General features: G+C 47.2%; 1 protein-coding gene and 5 pseudogenes across 1 annotated transcript in view; 5 read left to right on the forward strand and 1 right to left on the reverse strand.

Moving 5' to 3' along the window:
* GNB1L (G protein subunit beta 1 like) overlaps positions 1-25,120 on the forward strand; it is a 79,514-nt gene that overhangs the window by 33,257 nt on the left and 21,137 nt on the right. Inside the window, exons 2-4 of the mRNA XM_066609869.1 lie at positions 10,698-10,832; positions 12,125-12,250; positions 18,463-18,625. Coding sequence (XP_066465966.1) covers positions 10,723-10,832; positions 12,125-12,250; positions 18,463-18,625 — 399 coding nt within the window. The 5' untranslated portion in view covers positions 10,698-10,722. The remainder of the gene's footprint in view (positions 1-10,697; positions 10,833-12,124; positions 12,251-18,462; positions 18,626-25,120) is intronic.
* On the forward strand, positions 529-651 carry LOC136634775 (5S ribosomal RNA; annotated as a pseudogene).
* On the reverse strand, positions 18,030-18,152 carry LOC136634924 (5S ribosomal RNA; annotated as a pseudogene).
* LOC136634652 (5S ribosomal RNA) lies at positions 23,387-23,506 on the forward strand (annotated as a pseudogene).
* On the forward strand, positions 23,536-23,658 carry LOC136634798 (5S ribosomal RNA; annotated as a pseudogene).
* LOC136634799 (5S ribosomal RNA) lies at positions 23,688-23,810 on the forward strand (annotated as a pseudogene).

Below are 25,120 nucleotides of genomic sequence, written 5' to 3' on the forward strand. Positions count from 1 at the left end.
CTGTTTCAGCAGTTTTAGGTATCCGCAGTTCACAATTCCACCCCCGTCATGCTCATCTCATCTTTGTTTCATTTGCACCCTCCCAACTACCTGGATAGATCTTCATGATCTTGTCTGATATTAGAAGCTAAGCAGCATCAGGCCTGGTTATTACTTGGATGGGAGACCACCTCGGAATACCAGGTGCTGTAGGCTTCTACCATAGTCTTTCGAGACTGAAGGTTGCCAACCATCTCCCTATACTGAACACTATCTCCCGATCTTGTCTGATCTTGGAAGCTAAGCAGGGTCGGGCCTGGTTAGTACTTGGATGGGAGACCGCCTGGGAATACCAGGTGCTGTAGGCTTATACCATAGTCTTTCGAGACTGAAAGTTGCCAACCATCTCCCTATACTGAACACTATCTCCTGATCTTGTCTGATCTCGGAAGCTAAGCAGGGTCGGGCCTGGTTAGTACTTGGATGGGAGACCGCTTGGGAATACCAGGTGCTGTAGGCTTCTACCATAGTCTTTCGAGACTGAAAGTTGCCAACCATCTCCCTATACTGAACACTATCTCCCGATCTTGTCTGATCTCGGAAGCTAAGCAGGGTCAGGCCTGGTTAGTACTTGGATGGGAGACCGCTTGGGAATACCAGGTGCTGTAGGCTTCTACCATAGTCTTTCGAGACTGAAAGTTGCCAACCATCTCCCTATACTGAACACTATCTCCCGATCTTGTCTGATCTCAGAAGCTAAGCAGGGTCGGGCCTGGTTAGTACTTGGATGGGAGACCGCCTGGGAATACTGGGTGCTGTAGGCTTCTACCATAGTCTTTCGAGACTGAAGGTTGCCAACCATCTCCCTATACTGAACACTATCTCCCGATCTTGTCTGACCTTGGAAGCTAAGCAGGGTCGGGCCTGGTTAGTACTTGGATGGGAGACCGCCTGGGAATACCAGGTGCTGTAGGCTTATACCATAGTCTTTCGAGACTGAAGGTTGCCAACCAGCCATTGTTTCAAGCATGATAAGAGTCTTGGGGGGGGGGGAGAAACTCATAGATTTGCCATTATGTGCGCATGAACAAGAAGGCACCATGCAGCCCATAGCTAGCCAACTTGTGCACTGTGCTCAGCTTGCTGTCAGAGATTTATTGCTAGAGATCAGGGGGAAGGCACTTGAGCCTTAAGAATGACAACTGTAACAGTGTGCAGCCATGCGTATTTCATGTGGCATTCCCAAAGGGGGCAAAAAGGGGGCAGTGACTTGCTAGGAGCAGGTATCGGATAATTCAGGCGATTGGAGTGCTGTGTGTGCACATGACAGCTGTACCATGGTCCGATGGTTAATGTGTTGTCTCTGTGTGCATGTGTTTGCCCCTGCTGTTGGACTGTATCCCAGTTGTGACTGGTGTAGGTTAAGATGTGCTTTTCGTTCGCATTGACGACTGATTTAATCTGAGTCAGGGATGCCCCGCAAACAAGCCCTGTGTATTGAAATTGAAACGATTGCAAGGTTTGTTTTGGCTTTCTTAAAATTCATCCTCGCATTTTTTTTTTTAATCAGGCAATTTATGGCTTCATAAAACAGAACAGCTGCATTTTTCTTTTGTGCCCCCCCCAAATCCCCTTAATCAAGCAAGTTGAACCCATATATGAAAAATAAAAAAATCCATCCAGCTTCCGCCGTTTTTTAACGTTTTGCGTTTCAAAGCCAATGCAACGAGCCATGCCAAATGCGGGGCTTTTCGGTGTCTCGCTCCAATTTGGGGAGCGGTGGTTGTGGTGGTGGGGGGGGGCATTTGCATGTTTCCATGCTATTCTGGCTGTCTTCTGAAGCCTTCTTGCTCAAGCGGATTTCTGCACCCCAAACCGAGAGGTTAACCAGCTGATAGCTGAAAGCAAATGTGTCAGTATGAAAGACTGGTGGGGGGAATTACCAGGGGTGACACACTGGGAGTACTAGAATGATGGATGTTTATGCTAATATATGGGGTGTACATATTGATTAATAGCTTTTTTGGTTTGGGCGGCTAAAGTATATAAGTGGCAATGAGATCCATATGCTAACTTGGTGTCCTAAAAATAATTACCATCAGTCTTTCTTGGGCTCCCATGCTGAATGTGTGTTTTCATATGGAAAATAGTTATAGTGAAACTTCACGACCCACAGATGGAAGCATTTGAAGCGGTCCTCGAGGCACCAGCTTGGATTCCAATTTTTTTTTAAAAGTTGCATATTGATACAGGGTGTTTTTAGCTTTTCAGGACGTTCCTTACTCCAAGCAAAATATCCCATATCCTGGTTTTTGCTCATATCCCATATTCTGGTTTTTGTTCTGGTTTTTGGAGAAAAAGGAAGTTGATTGACTGGGTTCTATCAAAAGTTACAGCCAAAATAGCAGCAGGGCGGGGCAATGGTACCTCACCATGCCCTCTACCTGGGGCATTGCCCTACCCACATCATAGGGGTGCCATGTTGGCCTCCCTCCAGTGGGTGTCGCAAACCCTAGTGATGCCACTGGTGTGGACTCTTCTATTTCTGTCTTCCCTCCCATTCCTTCTTCTCCTTGCAAACCATGGTTTGCAGTCTGACAAATTATGGTTAGTGTTAACCTCCAAACCGCTCTCCCCTCCTGCCTTTATTCCTATCTTCTTTTTCAAATTGGGGAGTGTGGGAGCAGTAGGTGATGATGTTGGGATTGGTGGCTGCTTTTCACATTACCAGGAGAGCCTCATTTGGCACCCTGCTTAAGATCTTTTTTATTCTTATGTTTTTATGATTGTATTTTATTTTCTAACTGTACTCCACCTTGAACCTAGGAAAGGCAGAATATAAGTCTTTTGAATGAATGAATGAATGAATGAATGAATGATGCTGGCCTGAGCTCCTAGGAGGAAGTGTCGAATAAAAGTGTAATAATATAATTGTAGAAACCCACATTTCTGGTTTCTAGCCAGACTGCATTTTGGTAACTGTGGCTAACCTGGTAAATAGGGATGGAATTTCAGCACACACCTTTAACTGTGGTCTTGAATGCATAAAATAGAAATTTTATCCTTTCCTCTGTCTCAGTCTCTCTTTTTATTTCCCACCCTCATAGTTCTGCATAGGGCGGGGTTGATGTTTGAATGAATGGAAGAACTGGTCATTAGTGTCTGTTTGGTGTCTGTGTTAAAACGGGTGCTGGCAGCAGTTATTGTTTCCAGCCTGTTAAAAAAAACAAAAAACTTGGCCAATCAAGACACAGGTAATGACAAGTGCGGTCACATAGACGGACAATTAAAAATCGTCTTTCTCTAGATGACGCTCTTAATGTCTTTGTCTTTAAATTGTTCAAAGGTAACAGCGGAGTGCCATTTTTTTTTTCTCAGTCTCCCAGCCCAAGAGGAGAGAAGCTTAAAAACAATTTTCCCTGGTTAAGTTAATTCTGGTTTTGACTCTAGGTCTGTGGAGTTAGAATATTGAGCCTAATTAATTTGCAGGCTGACGTTTGTTGGAAAAGAAGGTAGGTTTCAAAGGAAGAAAATTGGTTGGAAGGAACGAGTCTTCATGTGTCTTGATGTTCCAAAGGAACGTAATCCTGGAGTCTTTATGTGTCCTGATGCTTTTCTGAGCCAGAAGCAAACCACCCACCATTTTATCTTGCTCTCTGTGCGGTGTCCTTAAAGCCAGACGCGCAGGACTTCCTGCATATTCCGTCCCTTTCAGTAAAATCAATAAAATCAAAAAAATTTTAATGAAATAAAACCCTGCACTTCTGGGTTTGACCGAACCATGCGAAAAGCATGGTAAGGAGCTTTGCGCTTTCTTTTCTATGTCATCTGCATGAGCCAGTGCTCTAGCTCACACCAGCCCCCTTGATGGGATATAAGCGTTGTCAATAAAAACATGCAAACAAGTCTCTCTAGTTTCAGTAGCGCCATTAACGCCTTTTTGGTCATGGGTGTGTTGTCTTGTGTCACACCCTTCGCACTGTAAACAGATACGCTTAATGTTCAACAACTAAGCCCTCCCAGCGCATAGTGAAGCCAGCCTGGATCTGTTAAGGTGAATGCAGTTCTGCAGTTGTATTGTGTCTCTTGGCTTACAAAAAAGGCATTGAAAGGACAGGACTGGGAGTTACAATTGGACCCCTGTATCTGTGGATCCGGGATCCTTGGATTTGATTCACTGTGCATTCAAGCAGATACCAGGGTTCAAATTGAAATCACTTTAAAAACCAAACCAAACCAAAAAAAAGCCAAAATCGGCATTCTTACTTCTTTGTGGCCAAAGCACACCTTTTCCCAGCACGATTTTTGGTGCTGAAAACCCCGTTTTGGGTTGCGCGGAGTTCCTTGCTCCTCCCATGTTCACCCCATAGCGATGCTGGGGTCCAACCTGTATATGTTCAGTGGAAAGGAGAGAGAGAGAAAGATTCTCTAGGACTATGGGTCATCCAATGAGACTGTTTGGCAGGAGTTCTAGGACTGTCAAAGGAAGTACTTCTTCACCTCCTGCGTCATTAGTCTGTGGAATTCACTGCCACAAGATGTGTCGATGGGCACTAGCTCAGGTGGCTTATCAGACACATTTGTGGAGGACACATCTATAAAGGGCTACTGGTCATGTGAGCTACCTGCAAGGTTGGTGGCGGTTTTCCTCTGAATACCAGTTGCAGGGGAGCAATGGTTGGGGAGCAACAGGTTGGGAGCAACAGGTTGGGGAGGGGCTGTCTTCACCTCCTGCTTTTGGACTTTCCAGCAGCATCTGATTGGTCACAGTGGGAAACAGTGGGAAACATTGGACCAGATTGGTCCGTCCTGACACACGGCTCTTTACATCTTCACTTTCTTTTTTTAATTATATTTTATTTATTTATTACAGATACAGGAAAGGAAATAGGTTTAACTTTGGGTGGGTAGAACACAGGTTACACATAAGGTTTGGCCCCAGGTTCCATCATACATCATTCAGTTAACACACACACAAAAAAACACACAATAATCATCAATACAAAAGGCATATTTCTCAATATACATCTTCACTTTCAAGTGGCGCCCTTTGAAATGCCGCGTTCACACACGGGCTCAAGTACACATGCCGCAGCGGCCTCGCCGATCGCAAGCTTGCTATAAAAAAAGTGACGTGGTAGCGAAAGAATCCCAACAATTGACGCACAAGGTAGGGGTGTCGTGTCAGCACTTTGAAGAAAAGTGTCTGATTCTTTAATCTCGCTTTCCTTTGCGAGGTGGGCACCTGGTAGGAATGGAATTTCGAAAAGAATAACAGGGATTCAAATATATTTGATCAGGAGCACACCTGGATGTGTCAAATACTTCTGCAGTCATAATTACGGTTGCACACCTGCTATTGGGTTTTAAGTCCCCAGTAGATTTGCCAGATGTACCTAGAGAGATTTATTTCTGGTATACCTGACATCTCCCCCCACCCTCTCCGTGGGTACCAAGTTTTCGCTGCTCAACAAGCGATTGCAAAAACTCACATTTTTGGTCTTGGCTCAAGACCAGTTGCCGGGATTAGCCTGCCTCTGGGAGCTTGTGTACTGGGGCTGGCAATGGTGGCAATGGGTTGCGTGATCTCCTAACATCAATTTTGTTTTTCCTGCAATGTGTGATGGAAATGCAAGTGACATGGGGTGGGAACAGGAGAATTGCTGAATTCTGCTGGAATTTTTCCTGTGGGAATCTGCTAATGTTTTCAATGCCCTGAATTTCTTTGTGTTTGTTTGTTTTGAGGGGAGGGGAGGGGGGGGAAAGGTAGTCTTTCTGATATTTCCATATTTTAAAAGGTTATAACCCAGCGGTTCTCAAGCTTACCATGATCACAGCACCCTGCGGTCACAGTGCCATCGCCTGGCTCTCCCAGGCTTGAATCACAGAAGATCTTGTACAATTAAAGATGGTGGTACCCAACTTTTCCGGGCACCACCGTCTTGAATCTCACACGATTCGAGATGGCGGTGATGAGAAAAGGCCGCCAAGGACATCCTGTGAGTTTGCCGCAGTGCCCAGTTTGGGAACCAAATAGCAAACCGGGTGGGTGGTGATTGGGTGGCGAGATTGGGACTTTGGGATTCCATACGCAGCGCTGGAAAGGGTCGATACGTTTAGCCTGAGATATCACGAAACACAGAATAGTGCGTTCATTAGTGTATAGCAGGGGTGTCCAAAGTTTTTGGCAGGAGGGCCACATCATCTCTCTGACACTGTGTCGGGGGCCAGGGAAAAATAAGTTAATTTACATTTCAAATTTGAATAAATTTACATAGATTTACATAAATAAATATATTAAAGATGAACTTATATGAATGAATGAAGGTCTTGCAATAGCTCAAGGCCTATAAAAGGCCTTGCACAAAGCAAGGCTGGCCTTTCCTTTGCTACTGCTACTGCATCACAGACATGAAACAACAAGCAGTGGAGGGAGCCCTCATCCCACAGCTCACGCAAGAGGTCAAACAGTTGCCCTCACGCTGAGAGCAGTTGCGTTGGGCCGGTGTGGGCTCCAGCAAATCTCCAGAGGGCCAGAGGCTCATTGGAGACTGGGGGCTCCCTGAGAGCCGCTTTGAGAGACCTCGAGGGCCGCAACTGGCCCCAGGGCCGGAGTTTGGGCACCCCTGGTGTATAGTGAAATATAGGAAAGGCATATACATTAAAGCCGTGTGTACCAGTTCAGTTCTGTCTGGAAGTCAACAGGTGGCAACCGATGGTGTTTTCAACTTGATTACCCAGCGTGTAATTAGTTTGTGGAACTCTTTGCAACAGGAAGTAGTGATGGCATCTTGCCTGGATGCCTTTAAGAGGGGATTGGACAAATTTCTAGAGGAAAAGTCCATTATGGGTTACAAATCATTGTAGGTATGTGCAAGCTTTTGGTTTTAGAGGCAGGCTGCCTCTGATTGCCAGATGCAGGGGAGGGCACCGGGGCTCAGGTTGTGTCTGTTGTCTTGTGTGCTCCCTGGGGCATTTGGTGGGCCGCTGTGAGATACAGGAAGCTGGACTAGATGGGCCTTTGACCTGATCCAGCAAGGCTCTTCTTATGTTCTGATGATGTACGAAGTTGCACAAGTGTGGTTGCAGCCGTTTCTCCCTAACGACTCCCTGTGCTGGTGCACAGAGCACCCTGTAAAGACATGCATTTGGGAGCATAGGTTCTGTGCCAGCTTCAGCCCTCCCCAGATTCATGCAGACTCAACTGTCAGCACATCTCTCCATAATTAAGGGGGGAGAACACTCTATCAAATCCTGTCTCATAATTCCAGATAGCCTCTGGGGTGATTCTTCTCCATGTTGTTTCCTCCTTCCTTCTCCTGGAATATTGCTTCAGAATCCGTCCTGTTCTCCAGAACATCTCCTCGCGCTGAGCTTTTGCAGTTGTCATTATTTTGAGTCACAATGTGGAACCAACTGCCTTGCTGTGCGGGTCACGTGCCCCTTGTTGGCAAAGGCCATTTCAGGCAGGTTGGTGTGATGGTGGAGACAAAAAAGCTTTTAGAAATTAGTGTGATATCTACAGTGGCACCATAAGAAGGATGGAGCATGTCCTCGACGCTGAGGCTTTGACTCGCACCCAAGGGAGCAGCCTTGTACAAGGGTGTGATTCATCAAAGGGGCGGGCAGCGTCATTAAAACTGTCAGCCGGCCGCGTTAAATCAAAGGCTGTACATTTTTTGGATTTGTCTTCTTACCATATTGTGTGTGAACAATAGGGCAGCCTGTGAAATGAATTTCGTAATGAGCTTCAGGTTGGAATTTGGAGATTCTATCTGTCATAAGAAGTTTCCAAATTAAACAAAACTAATTTATTCCCTTTGAGTGTAACTAAATGCATCTGTGAAAGGGAGAAGGGCTGTCATACCATAGTAGTTTCCCTGCATTTCAGGCAGAAGGTCCTAGGTTGATTCCCAGGCTTGGGGTTGGGGAGCTTATGGGGAACCATGGAGTTGACTCCCAGGCTGGGGAAAGACCCCCTAAGATGTCTTCCTGATGTTCAGCCAGAATCTCCTCTCTTGCAGTTTGTACACTGTGGATCTAGTTGTACTCTCAGAGGCAAAGGGCACACAGCATGGCTTCCTTCCTTCCTTCCTTCCTTCCTTCCTTCCTTCCTTTGGCAGGCCATTCATGGAGAGGCAGGAGGTGGGCTGCTGTGCTGTCATGAGAACTGGCTCACAGTTTGCCCCCTGGACATCTCATTTCACAGTAGGGCTGACACTCTCTGGAACAGCGATTGTCAACCAGTGTGCCATGAAAGGTCTGCAGGTGTGCCACAGGAGTTTGGAGCACAGCGCTTGAAAAGCACTGAAAAACTCTTCCGGATTCTGCGGCTCTGTTTCTAGGACAACTGTCTGTAGTAACGAAAAGTCTGTCCCTCTTCCTCTTTACATCTAGAGCAACTATCTGTAATAACAGTTGCTCTAGAAAAAGAGCCCCTATACTCAGAAGAGTCTCCTAGAAGCAGGAAGTTACATCCAAACTGGCAAAGACCAGAAAGAAGACAATAGAGGTCAGTGTGCCGTGAGAAGAAAAATGTTGAAAATTGCTGCCCTAGAGCAGGGGTGTCCAAAGTTTTTGGCAGGAGGGCCGCATCAGCTCTCTGACACTATGTTGGGGGCCGGGGAAAAAAAAAAGAATTAATTTACATTTAAAATTTGAATAAATTTACATAAGTTTACATAAATGAATATATTAAAGATGAACTTATATGAATGAATGAAGGTCTTGCACTAGCTCAAGGTCTATAAAAGGCCTTGCACAAAGCAAGGCCGGCCTTTCCTTCACTGCTGCTACTGCATCACAGACATGAAACAACAAACAGTGGAGGGAGCCCTTATCCCACAGCTCATGCGAGAGGTCAAACAATCGCCCTCTTGCTGAGAGCAGTTGTGTCGGGCCAGTGTGGGCTCCAACAAATCTCTGGAGGGCCAGAGGCTCATTGGAGACTGGGGGCTCCCTGAGGACCGCATTGAGAGGCCTTGAGGGCCGCAAGTGGCCCCAGCGCCAGGGTTTGGGCACTCCTGCCCTAGAGTAATGAAGGGTCTCTTTCTTTATAGACATTCTAAGGATCAGTGGCGGACTTACCCCTCCCCACTCCCAGGGCAAAGGTCCATGATGCTGCCTCCTGCAAGATGCCACCCCCCCCACTTGCGAAGCTGCCCCCTTTCAAGTGTGACGGAGTCTCTCGTGGCGTTGGGACTGACTGGGGAAGCCTTTGAGGCTTCCCCGCAATCTTAAACTGTACTTCCTGAAAACCAAAAGTAGTTTCTGACCATGTCGGGAGCCTCAGTGAGCTTACCACACAGTCCTAGGGTCACACAGGCTCAGTGACTGGCGCTGGATTTGCTGCTGCTGCTGGGGGGGTGGGTTGAACAGTGTGTCAGCTTAATATGCTTCTTTTGGGGGGTTAGTTGACTATAGCTAGCAGAGTAATGGGTTGCCTCCATTTGTGAAAACGGCTGTCGAAAATTAAGAACAAAACACTGTGATGGGTTCAGCGCGGGCGACATCCATCATGATGATATCTCGCGCCTCTTTAGGAACACGCATGACACGTTCAGGAAATAAAACACAGGATCCTGGTGTTCGACCACTGATTTCGCATGAAAAGCAATACGCATGAAAGAAACCCTTGAGAATGCTCCAGAAGTATAATTTTAAACACCCTGAAACAGCGTTCTGGGTCAAGTAACGTACAGCCACGGCCTGCACAGACATTTGGGATAAGCCCTGCTTTAGGGAATGTCATGAAAACATTTTTGTGCGCAGGGTTGTGCGCTTTGTGACTTGATAGTTCTTGCAAACAACTGGTTGATTGATCTTTTGAATATACGTGGCAGTTTATCATCTAGAAATGAAGCTTAGAGGTCCAGATCTGACTCGTGGAAGCCCAAAATGTGCATGTCCAAATCAGGGGTGTCAAGGTCACCCTGAGAGCCAGGGTGGTGTAGTGGTTTGGGAGGTGGACGTAGACCTGGACGAACCAGGTTCAAATCCCCCCTCAGCCACAAAGTTTCCTGGGTGACCTTGGGCCAGTCGCTTTCTCTCACCTACCTCACAGGGTTGTTGTGAGGACTAAAGGAGGGGAGCAGCTGCGTACACCACTCTGAGCTCTTTGGAGGAAGGAAGGGCGGGATAAAAATGTGAAAAATAAAATAAATAAATTTCATACAGTGGGCCAAATAGCGTTCATGGCCCCTGCAGACTTCCAGGCACTTCCAGGAAGTCCTCTGAAGGCTCTCCTGTGGATTTCTTCATCTTGGAAGTTGCAATCTGAGAGGGGTCCTGGAACAGATCCCCTGCAGACACTGAGTGTCCACTGCAGGAGCAGATTTGGGGGGGGAAGTCATGGGTGTGTGGTCCCAGGGTGCCAGGGAAACGCCCATGGGGTACGGTGTCAGCAGCAAGATCACACCCAGCCAGGAGCCCAGGTCTACCTGCCTGGAAGTGGCGGCTCCGGAGGGTAGAGTCAGAATAGGAGCCCAGCGAACTTCAGCCACAGAGGTCAAAGTTCAGTCAGAACCCCAGGTGTACCCGCTTGGTTGACCTGGGCTCTGGAGTTAAGGTATTGCTCATGGCTCCCCCCCCCAACACAAAGACTGGATCTGTCTCTGTTCCAGTGTATGCCCATGGGTGTTCAGAAGTTGGCTGTCTTGTTGTGCATGAACCAAGGTGTGTGCTTCGTGCTTCTCTCTGATTTTTATTTTCTCTTATAGGGGTCTCTTCCATGCCATTGTCATTATGGCTCTCCCTCCTCCGGATCCTCTGTTTGTTCTGCGGGGAGCCAATGATGCAGTCAACACTCTTTGCTTCCATTGTGCAGACTCAGAATTTCCCATTCTTTTCTCCGGGTGAGTTTTGGGTACATGCACAAGATGCTTAGGCAAAAATGCCTTAGAACAGGGGTCTCCAAAGCCTGGTCCCGGGGGCCAGATGTGGCCCGCAGCAAGCCTCTTTCCGGCCCGTGGCCAACCTCTTGTCCCCTGAAAGCCTCTGGCCCACTCAACTGAACATGACCAAAACTGTGCTCTGATTGTGTCTGGAGGGTGTTCTGAGGGCCAGAGAGGTTGAATGAATGAGCCCATTCGTTCATTTATTCACTCATTTAAGTTCCATCTCTAATTTATTCATTTAAATTTTATATTTAAATTTTTTTTCCGGCCCTCAACACCACGCCAGATATTTGATGCGGCCCTCTGGCCAAAAAGTCTGGAGACCCCGACTTAGAACATAAGAACAGCCCCACTGGATCAGGCCATAGGCCCATCTAGTCCAGCTTCCTGCATCTCACAGCGGCCCACCGAATGCCCCAGGGAGCACACCAGATAACAAGAAGACCTGCAAGGCATCCTGGGAATTGTAGTTAAGAACATAAGAACAGCCCCACTGGATCAGGCCATAGGCCCATCTAGTCTAGCTTCCTGTATCTCACAGCGGCCCACCGAATGCCCCAGGGAGCACACCAGACAACAAGAAGACCTGCAAGGCTTCCTGGGAATTGTAGTTAAGAACATAAGAACAGCCCCACTGGATCAGGCTATAGGCCCATCTAGTCCAGCTTCCTGCATCTCACAGCGGCCCACCGAATGCCCCAGGGAGCACACCAGATAATAAGAGACCTGCATCCTGGTGCCCTCCCTTGCATCTGGCATTCTGATAGCCCATAGACTGTTCCTCAATGTCCTCAACTCCACTTTAGATTTTACAGTCTGCGGATTCTTGAAGCTCCTTCAACATGCCCCCCCCTTTTAATCATCATTCATTATTTACGGTCACAGACTCAACATCCCCCCTCTTTTCTCTTCTTCATCTTTCTGAGGAAGAATGATTTAGAATTACGAAGCTTGCTATGTTTTATTTGTAGCTGATCCTAAATTAAGCATTACCTGACCGTGAATTGTGGATTTCTATGCAAACTGAAACTAATGGGACTTAACGTTAGTCCCGACTAACTTATCTCGGCAATTTCAATGGTGCTTAATCACAACTGCCTTTCCTTGGATCCAACCCAAAGTCTTTGCGTTATAAGAAATCTGCAGACAACTTCAGGGCTAATACATTTGGAAGCACAGTAAGAATTCATCATTTTAAATTGTTGTGTTACAAAGATCATTTGTTTCTCCTTTTGTTTTGCTTGGACTAGATCCTCAAATGGGCTGATCCATGTCTGGAATATGAAGACACAGAGGATAGACAGAACCATGGATGGCCACGGTGGAAAATCAGTGTACTGGGTTCAAACGTTGCACAACAGAAATAGCCTTCTTAGGTTAGTGCAAGGGTCTCCTGAGAGCCTCTGGCCCAGTTGACCAAACACAACCAGAGTTGTGCTTGTGGGGTGGGGGAATAGAGGTCCATTTAAGTGTGTGCTTTGTCTCTTAGGCTGTGTTGGTGCTTGGAGAAATCCTTGACATTTGAGCCCATTCATTTATTCACTCATCTAAATTCCATCTCTAATGTATTTATTTAAATTTTCTATTTAATTTTTTTTTCCGGCCCTCCACACTGTGCCAGATATTTGATGCGGCTCCTCAGCCGAAAAGTTTAGAGACCCCTGGGTTAGTGATACAAGATCAAAAGAGTGTGGTAATGTTCTTGTAAAATGCTAGATACTGAGTGGGTTAAGGGTCTGGAGTTTCATGTAGATCTAAGTTATAAGGGGACAGCTGTTAAATGGAGAGTAGTGGTAATTGTCACCGTCTCTTCCTGTGTGAAGGAAGCTGCCCTCGTGGGGAGCTCGTCTAGCGCAGCAGTTTTCAACTGGCGCACCATGGCACATTGGTGTACCGTGAAAGGTCTGCCGTGGGTGTTTGGAGCAAAGATGTTGAAAATTGCTGAAAAACTCTTCTGGCAGAGCCAGTGGAGGAAGAAAGACAGACGGTTGGTTCGTTTCTACAAACAGTTGCCCAATAAAGGCCGCAGAACCCAGAAGAGTCCCCCAGGGGCCAGAAGTGACATCACAAGAGGCAAAGACCGCAGAGGTCTGTGTGTCAAAAGAGAAACATTGAAAATCACTGATCCAGAGAGGCACTCCATCATTTTTAGATGCTCAGTTGCAGTGGGAGGCTGCAGTGGGAGGCTGCAACACATGGGAGGCTGTTCTCCGTTGTGGTGTCCCCCCTTGTGGAATTCCCTGCTGGAGGGATCTATGTTGTCGGCTCCCCCTCCTTTGCCTGTTTTTTTTTTTTTTTTAAACCATCTAAAACCATTCCCATTTCATTAGGCGTTTTATTTATTGATTTTAAAGATACATTGTGGAGCGAGAATCCATCACTTTCTGTCAGGCCTCCAGCATTGACATATAGCACCTTTAGGGCCCAATCCTATCCAATATTCCAGTCCTGGTGCAGTTGTACCAGTGGGGTATGTGCTGCATCCTGTGGTGGAGGGTCAGTCACTGGGGCTTTCTCAAGGTATGGAAACATGTGTTCCTTTACCACAGGGCTGCATTGTGGCTACACCAGATCTGTAAAGTTGGATAGGATTGGGCTCTTAGACTGGTGCCAGCAATCCAGTACCTGGGCAAGATCCACCAATGCATGCTGTTTTTGGTGCAGCTTTTTTGTTTGTTTGTTTGTTTAAAGCAGGGCTGCCCAAACCCCGGCCCGGGGGCCACTTGCGGCCCTCGAGGCCTCTCAATGCAGCCCTCAAGGAGCCCCCAGTCTCCAATGAGCCTCTGGCCCTCCGAAGATTTGTTGAAGCCTGCACTGGCCCAATGCAACTTCTCTCAGTGTGAGAGCGACTGTTCGACCTCTCGCGTGAGCTGTGGGATGAGAGCTCCCTCCATTTGTGATGCAGCAGCGGCGGCAAAGGAAAGGCCAGCCTTGCTTTGTGTAAGGCCTTTTATAGGCATTGAGCTATTGCAAGACCTTCATTCATTCATATAAGTTCATCTTTAATATATTCATTTATATAACCTTATGTACATTTATTCAAATTTTCAATGTAAATTAATTCTTTTTTTTCCCCGGCCCCCGACACAGTGTCAGAGAGCTGATGTGGCCCTCCTGCCAAAAACTTTGGACACCCCTGGTTTAAAGAAAAGCTAAGGCTGCAGTCCTGTGCACAATTATCTAGGAGTAATTCCCCTTGAATTCTGTGGGGTTTACTTCTGAGTAGACATGCATAGGCTCTGTAGATATTTTCTTTTTTTCTTTTCCGTTGCCTGTGGCAGAAGAGTCAACCCTCTTTCGTGGAAGCTTCTGCCCCAAGACATCTCTTGGGTTCAGAGGTTACCACCAGACTCTCTGTTCTTTTGGCTGCCCGGGTGCTCCTGCTGGTAGAGCGGATTGTCTGCGTGTCAGTCGGATTCAGAGGTGTTTTGACATGTTTATCAAGGGAAGACATCTTCTGTTAGCAGCCCTGATTAGCATTTATATTTGTTGCTGTCTGCAGAACCACAGTTAACACCCCAGCAGGCGAGCATTAGAGGGTGAGTCGTTGACATAATTACATGGTTTTCTTCCCATATGCCCCATGCCCTGAAAGTTGCTGCCTGCAAAAGACGCAGCTACTTTCCAGAGCTACAGTTAACCTCTGCGAGGTGCTCCTGTCTCCTCTAAGTCATTGCACAATGGTTTTTTTTAAAAAACCTTTGCTCTGGAAAGACGGCAAACATGAAAGAGAGAAATGGAGAACCTTACTGTGGGCTGTCAGTTTAAATGGAAGTGGTGTTTGGGGTGGAGACAGGAGTCAGCCAAGTTGGGTGCCACCCAGGGGCCCAGAACCATCAGAATGCCCCACCTCTTAGTACTGATAGCAGCACTCCATGTCTCATGGGGGGGGGCAATTGGGGAGGCAACATAGGGATCCTAAAGCAGGCCTCTGCCCCAGAGGGCCCCCCCCCCCACTTTGTCCTTTTAGGACCAGAAGCACTCCTAAACCGCAACTGAGAGCCGGGATGGTCTAGTGGTTCAGGAGCTGGACTTGGATGTGAAAGATCCAGGTCCCTGCTCAACCATGAAGCTTCCTGGGTGACCTTGAGCCAGGCACTCTCAGCCTCACCTACCTCACAGGGTCGTTGTGAGGACAAAAAGAGGGAAGGATTCATGTACATCAGCCTGATCTCCTTGGAGGAAGGGTGGTATAAAAATGTGAAATAAATATGGGATTTGCCATCTATTGCATAGGGTTTTTAAGTGATTCCTTCCTTCCTTTTGGCCTCACAGCAACCCTGTGAGGTAAGTGAGGCTGAGAGAGAGAGAGAGAGAGAGAGAGAGAGAGAGAGAGACTGGCCCAAGGTCATCCAGGAAGCTTTGTGGCTGTGCAGGGAATTGAACCTGAATCTTCCAAGTCTAAGTCCAACTCCCAAACCACTACAACACCCTGGCTCTGGTCAGTCCATCAAACAGCAGCAACAGAGCAAATGCGGACTCAATAGTCCTTTGGGGTGCAGATTCCCTGTGATTGGAATGTCAAAGAGTTGGGAGAAAATCCCAAATTTTGCCTCACAGTACGGCAGACAGCACATTGTTTGACTGATTGACCAGAGCCAGCGTGGTGTAGTGGTTCGGGAGTTGGACCTAGACTTGGAAAATCCAGGTTCAAATCCCTGCGCAGCCACAAAGCTTCACGGAGCAGATCAATATAGAAGAGTCTGCACCTGGGGGAGGGTCCTATATTAGGGCCATAGGGGGATGCGAACCCCCTGGCTGACAGTGTGGCGTGCCTTGACAATTTTAATTGGTGGCTGGGTAGTTTTAATGGCGATTGAGATGCTGCTCTGCAGAGAAGGAGGCAGTGGTTCCAATTCTGTGACCTCTCCTTGGGGAGGAGCCCCCAAACAGTGGCAGAACCACAGGGTTCAATCTCTACTTGGAAACAACTCCGGTAGCACCGCTGTTAATCCATAGACACCTGCCAGTCAGAGAGCAGACAATACCGAGCTTGATGGACTGAAGGTGTAACTTGGTAGAAGGCAGTGCCGTAGGTTTGATGACTCTGTGAGTCAGGAGGCTTAAGGGAAGGGCTGCGGCACACTGGTTGAACTGCTGCTTTGCATGCAGAAGATCTCGGGTTCAGTCTCCAGGGAAGGCTGGGAAAGAAGACCCTTGTCTGAAAGCTGCAATTCTGGACCAATGGTCTGCCTTGGGAGCAACTTTCTATGTACCAAAGAAGCCCCAAATGAATGAATTGTGAATGACTTTGTAGGCTAGGTGTATCTTTTGCAGCAGCGCCATTAATCCGATTTAAATCTAATCTCAATCTTCCAAGCTGTTCCTAATAATTTTCAGGCCCATTTTGTACATGCAAATTGCGAGAACGCCGAGTAGCTTCACCTTCCCTCCGTGGGCAGGAGGTTATGTTCGGATCATCAGATGGCAGGATAAATGGGAACGCTGTTTACATAGGTGTGTGGCAATGCAGGGCCCCGCTGGGAAACTGCTGGCGAACGAGTTAATCAAGAGGAATAGATACCTGATGTTCCGATACGAGTGTTCCTCTGTCACAATTATTTCCTACCATGGTCATCCCATGGCACACTGAGAAGGTGCTAAAATCGTCAAAGCACCTTTGACAATTGACAAGGCACACCCACCACACTGTCGGTCCTACTAATAAATGGCTCTCCCCCAAACTCCCGCAACACAGCTGCATACCAATGGCAGCACATCAACGTGCTGCAACGCAGTTCAGGCGTGCACTGCTTAGCAACCGTTTGCTCAGTGACGGACCGCATGTATGACAGTGGTCAAAGCACAATAAAGATGCTCTTAATGAGGCAATCGTGTCTCCCATAGCTTGCAGCAGAGGGTCTGTTTACACAGCAGAGAGGCTCTTAATGCAAAGAAGAGGCAGTAGCCTGTGCAGCCAGCTAGCATCTGGCAGGGAGTGTCTGTTGACACAACAAAGGCAATAGATTGGACTAGGTGTTCACTTAATGACCTAATCGCATAACAACAGGGATCAAAGAACATATCCTTGTTGTTAAGTGACACACACCTGTAGTTGAAGATCACTGCTCTGTCAAATAGCAAGTAATGCTCGAGATGAATTTACAGTTGAGTGGGACAATTGGATAGAATCTGTTATTTCATTGCAAACTGCACAATTTTTCAGAAAGGGCTAGTGGTGTTGCCTTTGTTTAACTCAGGGGTGTCAAACATAAGGCCCACGGGCCAAATGTGGCCCCCAGAAGCAATTTATGTGGCTTCCGTGATAATTGGGCTCTCCCATGTCTTGAAAATATGAACAAGGTTTGCACCTTTTCTCTTTTGTCACATAGAAGCTGATGAGTTTCTGTGTGAGAACAAAGTGCTTATTTCTGGCTGTGATCTGCTGAATGATGTCACTTCTGGCCCTCGGCAGGCACCACGAGTCCTAACTTCAGCCCTCTGTATGAAACGAGTTTGACATCCCTGGTTTAACTCTTAGCAGAAAAGTATCTTAAAGTCAAGTGCCACTGATCTTGGATAAGTCATTGATTAAATAAAATCTGCAAGCATGTGCCTAGCCGTTGCTGAAAGTATATGCTAAGGAAATGGTGGTTTGGGGCATGTATGGTGGAGCTGATCCGAGGCACTGGTTTATGGAGAAATTGCATCCCATTATAGCACTAAGTTGGCACAATTCTCTAACATCTAGAGATGCTGGGACGCTGAGAAGTTTGGGTAGAGAGTGCAGGCTATGAATTACGCTTGACTTTATTAACAGTGGCTAGAATTTTTTAGCCGCTGGTTGCCAAAGCTGCAATACTCCTTCTGTGCCCTTAGGGTGGGCCCATCCATGAGGCCAATTGAGACAGTTTGCCCCAGGCAGCAAATTGGCAGGGGTTGCGGAAATGGTAAGGCTTCACCACCACTCCTCTGTGCCTGAGCTGATTATGCTGGCACACCGGATCTAGCCCACAGACCAGAGTTTGTGAGCTCCTGACCTAGTCTCAAAAAATAATAAAAATGGTGGGTTTTTAAAAGATATTTTAAAAGAGGGGAGAGAATCTAGATTGTCTTTCCAAGAGTCCTGCTCATTATTTATTAGATTTATGGACAGAGGGTGTTGGGTGGATATCAATGGGTTGGCATCCTTCAGTCTCGAAAGACTATGGTGTAAGCCTACAGCACCCGGTATTCCCAGGCGGTCTCCCATCCAAGTACTAACCAGGCCCGACCCTGCTTAGCTTCCGAGATCAGACAAGATCGGGAGATAGTGTTCAGTACAGGGAGATGGTTGGCAACCTTCAGTCTCGAAAAACTATGGTAGAAGCCTACAGCACCCGGTATTCCCAGGTGGTCTCCCATCCAAGTACTAACCAGGCCTGACCCTGCTTAGCTTCTGAGATCAGACGAGATTGGGCATGCGTGGTTTATTTGAAATCATGGGATAATTGCTGATCATAGTGTCTGCTCTCAGATGGCATTGATTGATTGTATATTTTATATAACACGATAGCTGTTTTCTGTGAATTTGTCGTTGTTTTGTGGGTTGCATTTTCCCCATTTCCTCCTTAAAAAAAAATTGTCATGTTGCTTTTAATGATCGCAGTCAGGCTCGCGACCAAAACATCTTCCTGTGGGACTTAGCCGAAGGAAGGACCGTTGTCACCGACTCCGTTGACACAGGGAGTGTGGGCTTCTGCAAATGCTCGCTGTTGGAGGTGTCCGAGGGACGCTGGCTGCTGGCCCTGCCGTGGAAAGGCCTCGAAGAGGTGGGTGACCTGTTCTCTGTGCTGCCTCCAGAGCTCCACTTGGCAGGCCCTCGTTTCATAATGGTCCGAAACGTGGAAATATCGACATAGATGGAACGTCGGGCATGGGACACAAGGAAGTCTTTGTGTCGGCTAATTGGATCTGCCAGGGATATGACTGCGCTCATAAAACAACTCAAGGAATGTTTGCAGCCTGGCCCGTGCTGACATTTGAATATTTGCTGCTCATGCCCTGTTACTACTCTGCTGCCATCATCTGGAGTGGGACAGGGGATCAGAGTGGTACTATTGAGAGTGGAGCTGTGCACTTTTTTTATCAGTACAAATTCCCCTCATTTGCACCACTGAAAAAATTTCAGATTTCCGTCCTTGCATTTTGGGCTTTGTAGCTTAGAAAAAAAAGGTAAAAATGGGGGGCACAGACTTGATGGTGTCTTCTAAAACATTTTTCTGGCATGATCCCAGTATATGAGACTGGGGACCCCACTGTCAATCCTGCTACCCGCCCAGGACCCTATCCAACAACCCCCCCATTGCCGCACCCCACATTGCCCCATTGTCCCCCCATTGCTGCAACCCCTGCCCCTGTTTTGCCCTCCCAGCACTGTTCACTATAACCAAATATTCTTATCAGAGAGAACAGAAAAGATTACCCTGAAGCCTGGCACTAGCGGAAGCTATTTTAGCACAATTACTAAGAACCTGAGCAGGTCTGGGACACAATGTCCTGGTCTGTGAAGCAAGATGCCTCCTGATTTATCTGGTGGTGCTCTAGTCCAGTGGCCTTCAAACTTAATCATTCCCATAAGTTGCCGCAATCCCAGAAATGAGGTACCTCAGGCTTGAAGAATACTTTTCTAAAATGATGCAAGAAGTGTGGGGGGGGGGGGAGAAAGTTTCTTTTCCCCCTTCCTTTCTCACTACTGTACACTAAAACCAGAGGTTATCCATTGACCCGGGTTGGCAGGTGCTTTTCAATGTACACAGCTCAGAGTGAGCTGTGTACAATTCTCTGCCATTCTCTGCCACAAGAACTGGTGGTGGCCACGGGCCTAGATTGCTCTGAAGGGGGATCACCGATTTCATGGAGGACAAGTCTATCAGGGGCTACTAGTCATTATGGCTGCAGACCACCTCCAGGTTCAGAGGTAGTTTACCTCTGTTTACCAGCTGCAGGGGTGCAGTGGCAGGAGAGGGAGTATTCCTTCCTGAGGCTCTGTGGAAAATAGGATGCTGGACTAGATGGGTCCTGGATCCTTCTATTTCTGAGTGCCAAGTGCAAGGGAGTGCCAATTGGATACAGGTCTCTTGTCGCCTTGGGTGCTCCCAAAGGCATCTGGTGGGCCACAGTGAGATACAGGAAGCTGGATTAGATGTCTATGACCTGATCCAGTGTCTTGATCTGTGGGGCTCCTCTTACGTTCTAATTATTTCAAAGAAGAAACCTGTCTATTAAGATTTGTTTAGTGCTCATTGGTTTATAATTGTGGCTCACTGTTTCACTAGAGGGGAAAAATATGCTTGTCTTTGAGTGCAAACCTTTATATTAGCTTCATGTCAGAAATTCCACAAAATGTGTGTCAGCTCCTTTAAAAACATTTTTTTTTTTTTTGAATTGTCAGAACAGGTAACACTCTGAGGCAAAGAACGCTTGTGAGGTTTATGATTAACACGAACGTTTAATGTGTGTTTATGCTTGGCCGGTGCCCAAAGACGGTAATTTTGTCTTGAAGCAGGTTTGGTCTGTGAATAAGATCTGAACAGGCATTTATTTGTTTTTGATTGCATTTAAATCGCCAATTATGAGTTACATGGCCTCCTCCTGCCAATTTTACCCGAAACATGTTAAAGAGCATTACAGCTGTGCGAAAGAAGAAGGGTGTTTTTCCTTGTGGCCCTCTTTAGCCACCCAGGAACACTCTTCACCTCGGGCAAAGACAGGGTCTCTTTCTCCTAGTAAGCAAAATCAGCATTAAACACAGAATTTCAGGTTTTAAGTTTTGGGGCGCCAAAGTGCATGGGATGCGGGATTTGTTTCCAGGGTTCAGTGGCCCAGGTTGGAGGCTCTTTTGTTGGGCCTGTCAATCCAGCAACACAAGTCATGTTGCGCAAAGGTTCCCCTGCCACCATCCTCAGCTGGAACTAGCCTTGAGAGCCTCTACTTAAGGGAAGGCGCTTGTCACATAACATCATTACTTAATTCCTTGAATACTCTGTCTAGGGCTCTGGAGTGACTGAAACTAGGAGTGAAGTACAGGTGGACCCTTTGTTATCCGTGGGTTTGGAACCTGTGGAATTTGACTCACCGCAGGGTTCTGATCCCATGATGGGGGGCCCCGCCTGACCTCCTAGACGCAATTGGAAGCATCTTCTGGTCACATCTTCTGGTTGTGTCTGGAGTTTAGGGAGGGCCCAGATCTTCTGGAGGGAGATCTGGGCACCAGGATGAGGTCTCTTGTTATCTGGTGTGCTCCCTGGGGCATTTGGTGGGCCGCTGTGAGATACAGGAAGCTGGACTAGATGGGCCTATGGCCTGATCCAGTGGGGCTGTTCTTATGTTCTTAACTACAATTCCCAGAATGCCTTGCAGGTCTCTTGTTACCTGGTGTGCTCCCTGGGGCATTTGGTGGGCCACTGTGAGATACAGGAAGCTGGACTAGATGGGCCTATGGCCTGATCCAGTGGGGCTGTTCTTATGTTCTTAACTACAATTCCCAGGAAGCCTTGCAGGTCTCTTGTTATCTGGTGTGCTCCCTGGGGCATTTGGTGGGCCGCTGTGAGATACAGGAAGCTGGACTAGATGGGCCTTTGGCCTGATCCAGTGGCGCTGTTCTTATGTTCTTATTGTCGGGCATATTGTTCCAGGAATGGAACCCCCAATGCCTAGGGCTGACTGTACCAAATTCCATCTAACTCACTGCTGCCAGTACTGACTCGCAGCAGTTCTCAATGGGTTCAAGCAAGTGTCTTTCCCAGCCTTACTTGGAGAGAGCAAGGACTGGACCTGGGGCTGCCTACCTACCTGCTTGCCCTGTTGGTACTGAGGTATTTGTGTCCTGGATGATTGCGTCCTTGTCAAATATATCCCAGTCATTGGCATCCCTGGACATTCATGTGTGTGTGTCCTGATTGTTTGCATCCCACTATAACTGGGCAACAAACAAACTATAACTGGGCAACAAATCCCACGTTATATATCCTAAGCCTCTTATCCCGGCCCTAACCCTACCTTTGCATTTTTTAAAAATAAAAAGTACCTCTCATATAAATAGACATATACTGGGACACAAATGTCTGGGTTGCAAAAAAATAAAAGGGTGCAATTGTCCAGGGACACCGATGACCAGGTTGCATTTGGCTGGGGCACAATTCTCAAATTATGCAGGTCCCGTTCATTTTAACGGGACTTGCCAGGTCCGGCCTATCGCCTTGGATGCTAGCTTGGGGAGGGGGGACACTTGCTGCCATCTGCCTCCCCGCTTTGCTGCTTCTCCTCTACTGTTCCCTTGCTTGGAAAGGAAGAACAAACGGAAGAGGAACTGCGGAGGAGTGGAGAATTGTGGGTTAGTGTCAGAGACGCTCTAGCTCCCCCCTTTCCACTCCTCCACATTTTTCCTCCTGCGCCATTCCCCTCTTCCAGTTGAGATAGTGGTGGAGGTGGTGGCTGGCACATCTCCAGGTCAGGGGTGTGTCATTTGGCTCTCTGCCTCGTGCGCCAAGAAGTCTTGGGCTGGCCCCGAGGCTTGCGCAGAAGAGCTTCCTGCAGAATTGCACCCTTCGTATTTAAAAGCACCTACCCCGATCTATCTTGCACCACCAGTTAATTATAGATGTGGGTGTCTTTTTTCTTCTTCTTAATGCCTTGGGTGTTAGTCTAATCCAGAGACTGCTCAATCTAGAGGCTGAACATTTAAACCAGCTTGGTCTGGGTGATGTTCTTGGGGCAAAGCAGGTCTGCAAAAGCGCTGGTGCTTTAAGTGGGGTGTTGAATGAAACTGCTGCATTGGTAAAGTGGAGTGGTAAAAGGAGTGCATTGGTAAAAGGAGTGGGTGCTCCTTTTTTTAGCAGGGGGAGAGTAACTGGCCCACCTCACCCCAGCACTGTCTGTTCTAGTGGCTGTCTGCTGGTATTCCTTGGCATCTTTTTAGATCGTGAGCCCTTTTGGGACAGGGAGCCATTTAGTTATTTGATTTTTCTCTGTAAACCGCTTTGTGAACTTTTAGTTGAAAAGCGGTATATAAATACTGTTAATAATAATAACAATAAAGTCACCCTCCAGCCATTTTTGTGTGTGTAGCACCTTAAGATATGAGATGAGTCAATGCGAATCTTTTGTCCTAGAAACAGGAATGAGATCAAGGACAGAGAAAGGGAAGGAGGTATCCTTAAAATTGACTATATAGAGCTCCCTGTGCTTAGTGTTCAAATTATAGGATCCGTCCCCCCCTTATGTTTTGTGACCACCACAAGAAAAGCCCTGCTGGATTGTGTCCAGGGCCCATCTAATCCAGCATCTTGTTCACAACATTGACCAATCACCTGTGAAAACCCATAAGTAAGAGAAAAAGGCATACCTTTCTCCTGCCATTGCTTCCTCCCTCCCTGCAACAAATACTCAGAGGCAGACTAAACCTGGAGGTAACTCATAGCCACCGATGGACCTGTCCTGAGTTTGTCCAGTTCCCTTTTAAAGCTGTCCAAACTAGTGGCCATCACCACATTTTTTGGCAATGAGTTGCAACATATGAACAACTCCATCCTTTTTGCTGTCCCTGTTACCCTGTACATGCCCAATCTTGTCTGATCTCGGAAGCTAAGCAGGGTCAGGCCTGGTTAGTACTTGGATGGGAGACCGCCTGGGAATACCAGGTGCTGTAGGCTTCTACCATAGTCTTTCCAGACTGAAGGTTGCCAACCATCTCCCTATACTGAACACTATCTCCCGATCTTGTCTGATCTCGGAAGCTAAGCAGGGTCAGGCCTGGTTAGTACTTGGATGGGAGACCGCCTGGGAATACCGGGTGCTGTAGGCTTCTACCATAGTCTTTCGAGACTGAGGGTTGCCAACCATCTCCCTATACTGAACACTATCTCCCGATCTTGTCTGATCTCGGAAGCTAAGCAGGGTCAGGCCTGGTTAGTACTTGGATGGGAGACCGCCTGGGAATACCGGGTGCTGTAGGCTTCTACCATAGTCTTTCGAGACTGAGGGTTGCCAACCATCTCCCTATACTGAACACTATCTCCCGATCTTGTCTGATCTTGGAAGCTAAGCAGGGTCAGGCCTGGTTAGTACTTGGATGGGAGACCGCCTGGGAATACCGGGTGCTGTAGGCTTCTACCATAGTCTTTCGAGACTGAGGGTTGCCAACCATCTCCCTATACTGAACACTATCTCCCGATCTTGGAAGCTAAGCAGGGTCAGGCCTGGTTAGTACTTGGATGGGAGACCGCCTGGGAATACCGGGTGCTGTAGGCTTCTACCATAGTCTTTCCAGACTGAAGCTTGCCAACCAAATCTCCCATCCATAATGTTCACTGTTCACTGAATGTTCACTGACTATCCCCTGGTTCTAATGTTCTTAGGCAAAACTTCTGTCCATCCACCCTCTTTGCACCGTACAACATTATGTAACACAAAAACTGTTTGTGTCAAAATTGTAATGTTTCTTATCTACAATTCTGATTCCAACGGTGGTCTGCATTTTTTTTTTTTTGCATCATCAAAACTTTTTTTAGTTCTATTAAATTTTGTGTTCTCATTTATCCTATTGCCTGCTAATGCACTGTAATGCAACTGCGTAGATTTTAGAGTAACTAATGATACTATGCCAAAAAATAGCAGCATTTTTTTTAAATACACCAAAATGTGTACACTCTTAGATGCAGCCCAAACTGCGGAGGAAAGAGGTGGGGATGCCACAATTCCAGGGATTCAAATTAAAACTGGTGAACTTCAAAAATGAATCTTGGACAGTGACAGGACCATTGCGACAGGACTGATCTGGCTTGAGTCTGAAGCCTGAATTGATGATGTCACTTTTGGCCATGACATCACTTCCAGGTTAATGACATCACTTCTAGTGGGTCCTTCTAATGTGTTGAATGCTTTCCATATCGGACATTTGAACCTGTTCGTTTTGCATCCTGGACATTTCTGTCCCAATACATGTATATTTATATATGTATTTTTTTAAATTTAATCAACTGTAGTGGGATGCAATAACCAGGATGGAAAAACAGCATTTCTCAAAGTGTGGGTTGGGACCCACTATGTGGGTCTTGAGTCAAATTCAGATGGGTCTCATAACACCTACCTCAGTTGCCATTGAAAATATAGGATACAGAGCTGCTGGACAGGACGGGCTCCTGGTGGGAGAGAGACCTGGTGCTTTGCCCTGATTAGGTGGTGAGATGGGATGCTGAAAAGGGGGAAGGGCTGTGAAGTTGGAGAAGGATCCAGGTCTGCCCTTCTGCTTTGACTTCTGAGCTGGA

Source organism: Tiliqua scincoides, chromosome 14, assembly GCF_035046505.1.
Source record: "Tiliqua scincoides isolate rTilSci1 chromosome 14, rTilSci1.hap2, whole genome shotgun sequence".
Classification (NCBI taxonomy): Eukaryota; Metazoa; Chordata; class Lepidosauria; order Squamata; family Scincidae; genus Tiliqua; species Tiliqua scincoides.